The sequence below is a fragment of the Poecilia reticulata genome, unplaced genomic scaffold, assembly GCF_000633615.1.
Source record: "Poecilia reticulata strain Guanapo unplaced genomic scaffold, Guppy_female_1.0+MT scaffold_125, whole genome shotgun sequence".
NCBI lineage: Eukaryota > Metazoa > Chordata > Actinopteri > Cyprinodontiformes > Poeciliidae > Poecilia > Poecilia reticulata.
Genome location: NW_007615013.1, coordinates 1,206,774 through 1,216,175, shown reverse-complemented (window position 1 = coordinate 1,216,175; position 9,402 = coordinate 1,206,774). Strand labels below are relative to the sequence as shown.

Below are 9,402 nucleotides of genomic sequence, written 5' to 3'. Positions count from 1 at the left end.
ACTTTGGACCTCAAGCCAGGCTGGACCGGGCCATCAGAACCAGCAGCTAGCACTCAGCTACCAGGTCAGAGCAGAACCTTCCAGAACCAGTAGAGCCAGGCGAGGAACCAGAACCTGATGAGACCAGTGACGTTCACTCCAGAACCAGCAGACTGGAAGTTCTGAACACTTCAGTCGGAACCAGTAGGAACCGTTTGGACCTCCTCAGTGACCTGCAGACTGGTTGGTTCTGGTCAGTCATGATGGTTCTGTTGATGCTCCTGGTTCTGAAGGTCCGTTTCCTGCTCTCTTCCCTGTGGTTCTGGTCTGGTTCCTCACTAAAGAACAGCTCCAGCTCCTGGTTCTGACGGATCTACTCCAGTTTTATTGGTTTATTGATAACTCGTTTGGTTCTGGTCCAGAACGGATGGACTGGGCAGCTGATGGTTCTGAGACAGAAGGAGGTCCAGTTCTGACCTGTTTGGTTCTGACTGTGTTCCAGTACTTCTGCAGCCTGCTGGTGATCTTCTGTGTGGAGCTGGCCTCTGCAGTTTGGACCTACGACGAGGTGAGGAACCGTCACGTTTTCAGAACCACGGGTCAGCAGAACCCGACCAGAACCTCAGAACAATGGCTCTAGAGAGGCTTCCGTCAGAACTTTCTGCTCTGGTTTAATTGTTCTGGATAAAACCTATAAGGTGAAACTTTCCCACCCGAACCAGACTAGCCCGAACCGAACCGAACCGAACCGAACGGAACCGGCGTGTAGAGCTGAGCAGCTGCCGGCCCAGAACCAGAGGCTCCAGCCAGACCCGGTTCTAAAAATAACCAGAAATGAGAGACATGTCCGGCCCGCTGCTCTCAGATCAGCTTCCAGTCCCTCCCTCTCCAAAAATAAAAAAATAAAAATATAAAATAGTGGCAGCCACGGAAAAATTCAAGATGGCCGCGATGGTCGTGAAGGAAATTTGACTATTGCACAATATTTGACTGCATTTACCACATATAAATACTTTTGGTATCAAATCATACATAATTAGACCCACATTATTTACTGATAATAGTTAGATTTTTCAAGATGGCCGCCATAATGGAAATTAATTTTTGTCACTAAAATTGACAATTAGATGAATGTTTGGTGCCAATATATTTTGAACCTTTTATACTTTCTTCATCTTGTTTCCTTTTTCTGGTAGACATTTTTTTAAATGGCAGCCATGGTCATTACATCGCCAGTAGTTATCGCCAGTGGCGGCACAGCTAACTGAAAACTAGCTGTTTTCAGCGCTTAGCTAACGCCAAACATAAAAATGTCAGCAGAAGTTAAAGCTAAACCACTAAACATGCAAAATACCGGAAGCCAAACTGCTTAAATGAGATGATGATTGAAATACTAACATCTGCTTGATCAGGAGGCAGCTAGCACCAGGTTAGCCTCAGCTAGCACCAGTTTAGTCTCAGCTAGCACCAGGTTAGTCTCAGCTAGCACCAGGTTAGCCTCAGCTAGCACCAGGTTAGCCTCAGCTAGCACCAGGTTAGCCTCAGCTAGCACAAGGTTAGCCTCAGCTAGCACAAGGTTAGCCTCAGCTAGCACAAGGTTAGCCTCAGCTAGCACAAGGTTAGCCTCAGCTAGCGGCTCCTTCAGCTGATGATGGAAACATGCAGACAGAGCAGGACGGCCCAGACCACGATTACTGACAAACGTGTGTGTGTGTGTGTGTGTGTGTGTGTGTGTGTGTGTGTGTGTGTGTGTGTGTGTGTGTGTGTGCAGCCCTCAGTCCAGCGAGCCGACATGATCAGCCTGAAGTCCCGGATGCCGGACTACAGCCTGCAGCGCTACCAGTGGCTCACACACACCTGGGACAACTTCCAGACACAGGTAACACACACAAAGAGAGAGAGAGAGAGCTGCGGTGGTCATGTGACCTGTACGCCTACTGGTGTGTGTGTGTGTGTGTGTGTGTGTGTGTGTTGTGACCAGTTTCAGTGCTGTGGGGTGATCTACTTCACCGACTGGCTGGAGATGACAGAGATGGAGTTTCCTCCTGACTCCTGCTGCACCAATCAGTTCCCCGGCTGCGCTGGCCACGCCCACCAGCATGACCTCAGCGACCTGCACCAGGAAGTGAGCCTCGCCGCCTCTGATTGGCCAGGACAGCTCCGGCCTCTCAGCCAATCACAGCCTCCTTGTTCGTGTTTCAGGGCTGCGGTCCAAAGGTCTACCGCTTCATCCGGGGAACCAAGCCGCTGCAGGTTCTGCGTTTCCTGGGGGTTTCTATCGGCGTGGCGCAGATCCTGGCCATGGCGCTCACCCTCACGCTGCTCTGGGCGCTCTACTACGGCCGCCACCATCAGCAGCCAGACGCATACGGAACCCCTGGGCCGCCTGGAGTCTCCGGTTCCGTCGTAGCCACCAACGGAACCAGCGTCGGCCACCGGATCGGACCCGGAGAGGCCGGGCTGGAGGACCTGGAGCCGCCCGGCGCCGCAGGGAAAGGATTATACTGACTCCACCGAACAGAACCACAGAACCGGGAGTGATCTGGGAGCCGGAACCAGGATGTAGCCGGAGCCGGAAGCAGCTTGGTGTTCCTGGAGACGGTCTACTGTCAATGGGCTCCAGAAAACCACAGGAGTCAGACCTGATCATGCTGTCAGGATAAACGGACCAGAACCCGACCCAGAAACTCCTTGCGCTGCTCAGACTGGATGGTACCGGGACGGAGCTGAACTGTTGCTTCTCTGCCTAATGGACGCCTGGACCGGTTGGTGTTTGGGTCAGAATGATGGAGGCCAGGAAAGGTGATCATAATGGTCTTTATTGAATAGATAATAATCACATGCATGACAATATCCTGTGGAACGGAAAGCTTCATATCATCACAGGCTGGAAGAACCAGAAACGACGAGATGTTTGATGTTTCACTGAATCTATCCGGCCAACCAGAACCACAGGATGAAGGCTGGATCATCATCATCACTTCATGCTCCGAAACCAGGAAGTGATGCAAAGAGGTTCCATCCTCAGCCTGGTCATCATCATCATCATCATCATCATCATCATCATCATCATCATCATCAGGAGTTACTAAAAACATTAGTAACGACAGAATGACTCATATGGACGGAAATATTCCAGCCTGTTTCCTCAGTGGGACGCAGCATCCAGGCAGGAAGTGAGGAGGACAGTTAGCCCCGCTGCATCATGGGCTGTGTAGTTTTTGTAATGAAACCTGTGGAACAGCTCAGCATCGTTCTCAATAAAACTGGAAGAAGCGACAGATGTGGAAGATCAGAATGTTTCTGAGGAAACATCTGTAAAGTTACAGTTAATGACATTAGAAAAGTAAAACTTGCTAATTAAACATTAGTTTCAAACTGTAGCATATAAATAAATAATGGTGGAAATATGACTATAAAAAGTCAAACTCCGTTTTTGTCTGATAAGAGGCCAACTTTACAAACGGCACCTCATGTTTCTGACACGGAGCATCACAGGGCTCAATGTTTGGCTGCATTTTCTTTTCTACATTTAAATGCTTCCACTTTTTAATTAGTATTTCATTCATAAATAATCATTTCAGTATAAACGTCCATGTTTATGGAGATGATGATCAGTGATTTATCCACAAGTCCTGGTGAATCCAGAAAGTTGAGCAGACCACAGGTTGATGTTGGCATCAGACTGGACCCGTGACCAGAACCGCGTTTAGAAACCGTTCTGCTGAGTTTGGTCTGGAACATCAGATAAATAATCTTTCTGTGCTTTGAAAAGTGTTTTTTGGAAAAGCTGTTAATAATTCATTGTTTCTAAATGAGTAAAATGAGAAAATGGTCCCAGAATGTTCAGATTGAACTGATGTTCCAATGACATCTGAATCATTTCGGTTCGGTTCTGGAAGCCTCTTGTTCTGGTCACTGGATCAGACCATTAGAACCAAGAATGGACCAGAACCTTTACACATCACCGTTTGTACAAACAGTTTCTGTACAGCAGAGAGAAAAGGTCGGTTCTGACAGGAGCCAGGCCCGTTTGGACCGGCCTTCACCACATCCATGCAGAGGGATCCCACCCATCCAGGAAAAGTAACAGAGCATGCTCTTTGGGTCAGGGGTCAAGCCGGTCACACTGCAGGTCCGTTCTGCAGAACCAGACTGAACCTGGACAGCAACAGGCAGCAAGAAGGTAACTTAGAAAATAAAATCAGAAAAGAATGAATTAAATAACCTTGAACTAGAGACTCTGAGCTAACTGATAGCTGCTAACAGCCGCCGTCCTCTAAGCTAGAAGCTAGCTGTGCGCTAAACTAGCGGCTAACAGGCCGTTTCCACAAAATTTTTTACATTTCTCTTCAGTTTTATTCTAATAAACAACAAAGGACAATAATCCTCTCGGCCCTTTTCCTCCCAGATGTGCCGTTCAGGAGCATGCTGTAAATCCCAGCGCTAGTTCAGGAGACTCAACATTAGCATGCATAGGCAGAAAGATTACATAATAATAGTCTCCAAATAAAGACATCACAGCAAATCAATTTCTCTGCTAAGCACCACAAACTGCCCATCATGTCGTCTCACATAGCAACCACATTTAAAACCTGGGTTGCAGCAGACGGCTGCTCGGTCAGCTCATTCACTGACGGAAACTCGGCTGTAGTTTTCCTCTGTTATGCTGCCCCCTGGTGGTGAGCTGGCTGAAGTTTCCAGTCTTTAAAAGCGGCTCACTGCTCGCTCTGTTCTTTGGTTAAGACAGAGCTTCTCAAATCCAGTCCTCAGCCTCCAGCTCTGCATGTTTTAGATGAGCCTCTACTCCAGAACAGCTGATTCAAATGACTGCATGACCATCAAGAACTGCAGAAGCTTGTTAATCACAAAAAATGTAATCCAGGTGTGTGGCAGAAGGGAAACACCTCAAACATGCAGGGCAGGGGGCCTGAGGACCGGAAATGAGAAACACTGTTAAGAACAAAAGCTAGTGGAAGAAGTCGTAGCAGAGGGCTGGAGATGTTTTCAGTGGTGAACAAGAAGATGTTTGGTTATTTTGGGGTTCCTTAGGTTAACGTTGGGTCATGACCCTAAGTGGTCCAGTAAAATCACTGGAAACCCTGAGTGGCTCAGTAATATGGCCTCCAACCTAGTAGAACCAGAGGAACCAGCATGTCTGCAGCCTCTGCTTGGTTTGTTCCTAACTGGATTCCAGTGTTTGTGCTGAAGATTCCCCAGACTCCTGCAGATGTGGCCAGACCTGGAACGCAGCGTAGTTAGTGTTTCAGTTGAAGACGGTCCTCCTGCTGTCAGCCCCTCGGCCGGCTGAACTCTACAGAGCAGAAACCCCAACGATGTTGGCCTGGCAGTGGTCGGGAGAACCGGAGGACCGGTCTCCGTCTGGACTGGTGTTAGGTGTGGAAATGCTGACGACAGCCGGGGAAAGGTACGGCGGCTCACAGTTCAGAGGGAGCGTCTCTTCAAACGTGGCGTTCAGACTGGATCGACTGGGACAGGAAGACAAACAGGAGAAGGTTCTGGAGTCAATATATTTAGATTTGGCTTCACAATAAATGATTTGTGAGTTTCAGTCAGTCAGCACTGCACCCGTCTGTCAGTGTCCGTTAGGGTGACGGGTCAGGGGCTCAGACAGGTACAACAGTTCAGGTGTCCATTAGGTCTGATGGTTCAGGATGCAGGTAACATCTCTGATCTTCCATCAGTTGTCACCTCATGGCTGAAACCAGGAGCTGGTTCCAGTCCTCCGACTCTGCATGGGAACTAGTGCTGCTGTAAAAGAATATTTTAGTAATCGAGTACTCTATAGAATATTTGTACGATTATCCGAGGAATCGGAGATCTCTCTCTGTAACGACGCCCCAAAAGCTGTAGTCCAACCATCGCAACGCAAAATTCAACAATCCTCCCCAAACCCTCACAAAATGCAGCACAATTCAACACCAAGCTGCCAGCACAAAGCGCCGTCCTCACAGACGACCATCCGGCCGGAACACGGTGCACAACGTAATCAGACATAAATTAACGAAGCTCCAGTCAGATAAATTGTCCTCGACGAATTTTAATAGTCGAGGTACTGGAATGGTTGGAGGATTCATTTCAGCCCTAATGGGAACGCAGAGCAGAACTTCCTCTCTGTGGCTCAGCAGCTGAAAAGCTGATCTCTGAATCAATCTGTGATGGGGGACCTTCACAGTTGCTGAAATCTCCAGATATGTGGATCTAAAAGCTCCTCAATATCTCAGAGATTCTGATTCTTCCAGAGCAGCAGTCTCAAACAGGGCCAGTGTCCTGCAACGTTTTGATGATCTAAACCCAAATCAAACCCCAGAACCCGTTTTAGAATCTCTAGAACCTGCGACTCCTGATCCAAGCTGTGACCTTTCATGACCTTCTGAAGGTTCCTGATGCTGAGGAACCTGAATATCAGGAACCTCCATGAGGATAAGGAACCATGATGGATCTGCACCAACCTCTTGGTGATCGGCCGCTCCCTGATCTGGATGGTGCTCAGCTCCTGGACGCTGCCCCGCAGACCCAGAGACATGGTGGAGTTGGGGATGTTGAAGGTCTTCCTTATCTTGCGGCCACAGCAGGAGAAACCATGAGGTGAGGATGAGGAGATGGAGGAAGATGAAGACAGCTGCTTTACCGGACTGAGGTCCCTGCAGCTCCACTCAAACAACTTTTCGTCCACAAACTGGTGGTTCTGAGGAGCAAAGGGGAGGTGAGAAGGTCATGGGCTGACGTCAGGGGCGGGTTCTCTGACCTCAGGTTCTCACCGTGGTTTTCTCCAGGCAGTTGAGCAGGTGGTGATGCTGCAGCTCAAAGTTGGGGTTGATCTTACACACCAGCGCCTGGCCTGCTTCTTTGGATGCCTGTAGGACACAGAGATTGCCATTATCTGAGCCACCATGCTGTGAGGGACACGTCCGGGTTGGACCCCAGCTGTTAAACCCCCAGCAGCAGGTTTCAGGATGAATGTGACCCAGAGGGACAGTCAGGACATCCGACCTGCAGCTGCTGCTCAAAGCTTTGTCTCAGACAGAGAAGGTTCAGAAAAACCTGATCATGAGGATCTTACAGGTGGTGGGTAACACCTGATGTCTGCAGAAGAACCTCCATCGCCTGGAGGACTGGCTGGGGCAGAGATCTGCTACAACACCACACCAGCTGATTGGCTCCTCGGCCTGTTCTCTGGGTCACAATGATCCTGATTGGTTCATTCCTCCACATGCTGACAGCATAAACCAGTGGTCTCAAACTCCAGGCCATCAAGGTTTGGTCTCCTGCAGCATCTCTCTGCCTCTCCAGTATTTGCCCTGGACAGCTCCAGGCCGTTCAGACTTTAAGTGAAGTTAGAGACGGGGCACATCTAGAAGCTTCAGGACTTCGGCACACGAAGAGTCCAGTTTGAGACCACTGAGGTAGAGAAGCACAGAAGCAACAGCCTCAGCAGCTGCTTGGTTTCAGGCGGCACAGAGAGCAGTAGGAGGTTTCTGATGACCGGATCAGTGCTGGACCGGACCAGCGGTGTGAAATGGTCGCTGGTCGGTTCACATCGCTGGTGTGAACCTGCAGATATGAGTCGTCGGTCAGAGCGACCGGGGACTGAGTTTCATCTCTTCTGTCCCTGTACCAGGTGAAAATCCAGCCAAAACAAACCCTGAGGAGCAACCCGACACTAACATGGACAGTAAAAACAAGAGGTCAGGAGGTCAGGAGGTCAGGAGGCCGTCCATGATGGGCCGATGGAGCAGCAGATGGATCTGAACAGCAGCGTCAGGCTGCACCAGGTGGCGCTGAAGGAGCCTCACAAACTGAAGCCTAGTGGGCAAAAGGCGGAACTACAGGCAGCTATGTGAGCACGATCCAACCCAGTTCTGACCCAGACACAAGCAGACCATCTCTGACCTTTGACTGCTGCAGGTCCACTGAAGACATCGCACATGCAGCAGCCTATAGCCACTCACCCTGAAAGGGAGAGAGGCGGGGCCTGGTCTCCATGGTTACCTCCAGATCTGGAAAGACAGCTGCTGCCTGCGTTTGTACATCAGCTCCAGCTACACGGCAGGTCAGGTCCCTGAAGGCCTCGGATTTGGTTCTTCTCACCTGGATCCAGGTGATGAAGGTCAGGTGAAGCTTTTTGTTCTGATGTTGCGTTCCAGTTGCACTCAGAAGTGGTAAATTCCAGCTTCCCAGTGGGAAAGTCAACTGGAACGCCCTCCAAAGTCACACTACCTCCTGGGAAACTGGGAGCCACACCAGATACGACTAGCAAGGCAGACTTCCTGCTCCAACATGGCCGCTCCTCGCATCATCAGCCGACTCAGGATGAGGAAGACTCTGCAGGCGTGAGGAAGGCCCGTACCTTTTGCGCTCGCCTCTTCTCGGCTCTCTGGCTCTGGTGGTAGATGCGGCTGAAGTTGGACACGATGACGGGGACGGGCAGGGCGATGACCAGCACGCCGCTCAGGGAGCAGATGGAGCCGAAGATCTTCCCCATGATGGTCTTTGGGACCATGTCGCCGTATCTGAGGGGACAGAAGGTCAAGGGTCAGACCTGGTTCTGCTTTAGGGGACGACTAAAAGCTTCAGCACCAAAACATCCAGAAACTCAGATCTGCTGAACCGAGACTTTAATCTGATCGGATCCAGTTCATGGTGGAGACATGTAAAGGTCTGACGACGGATCTGCTGCCCTCTAGTGGTCAGATCAGAGAATAACCTGCAGATACCAGTCAGACCGGACACATTCATTCATTCATTCATTCATTCATTCATTCATTCATTCATTCATTCACTCACTCACTCACTCACTCATTCATTCATTCATTCAGATGGAACACGCCTCCAGGGATCTATAGAAATGTCACAGCCTTCGTCTCCCGTTTGCTGCATCCAGAAACACCAGGCCACTTGATCTAAGCCGACCAGAACCCTCAGCAGGTCAAAGGTCAGCACTAATGGTTCTGCTTTAACCCATTTTACTGAAAGTTTATCACATTTATAGATGATCGAAGGCAAAGAAACAAAAAACAGAAAACAAAGTAATTATAAAACTAGCAGAAACTAATGAAAAAAGATTTATCAGAAAAAACAACCAACTTCTGCTTTTTATTCAATTTAATCCGATTTCACTCTGGGTTTAACACACAACCCGGTTCCGGTCCACAGAACGGCCAGTTCAAAGGAGCATCTGGAAACCTGACATAGATCAGCATCTATCTGCTCTACATCTATCAGAAAGATTCTGGTTGAGTTCTACAGGAAACTGACCCACAGAACCAGAACCAGTTCCTGAGATGGAAACATGGCAGTTGGTCTCAACTGCTGTGTGTGTCAGTGTGTGTGTGTCAGTGTGTGTCAGTGTGTGTGTCAGTGTGTGTGTCAGTGTGTGTGTGTGTCAGTGTGTGTGTGTGT

General features: G+C 49.4%; 2 protein-coding genes across 4 annotated transcripts in view; one reads left to right on the top strand and one right to left on the bottom strand.

Moving 5' to 3' along the window:
• The first annotated feature begins 6 nt into the window (after nt 1–6).
• tspan12 (tetraspanin 12) lies at nt 7–3,392 on the top strand. Its single transcript, XM_017302990.1, has 4 exons — nt 7–547; nt 1,751–1,858; nt 1,961–2,104; nt 2,182–3,392. The coding sequence occupies exons 1-4, from the start codon at nt 407–409 to the stop codon at nt 2,485–2,487; spliced, it is 699 nt and encodes a 232-aa protein (XP_017158479.1). The 5' UTR covers nt 7–406; the 3' UTR covers nt 2,488–3,392.
• The window catches only part of kcnd2 (potassium voltage-gated channel, Shal-related subfamily, member 2), a 34,102-nt gene continuing 27,480 nt past the window's right edge, over nt 2,781–9,402 (bottom strand). The window contains exons 2-5 of one of the 3 annotated variants that reach the window (XM_008401683.2): nt 8,351–8,513; nt 6,762–6,857; nt 6,453–6,688; nt 2,781–5,468 (exon numbers count right to left, since the gene is read on the bottom strand). In XM_008401683.2, coding sequence (XP_008399905.1) covers nt 5,294–5,468; nt 6,453–6,688; nt 6,762–6,857; nt 8,351–8,513 — 670 coding nt within the window. In that variant the 3' untranslated portion in view covers nt 2,781–5,293. The other 2 variants (XM_008401685.2, XM_017302989.1) reach the window with 2 other exon arrangements.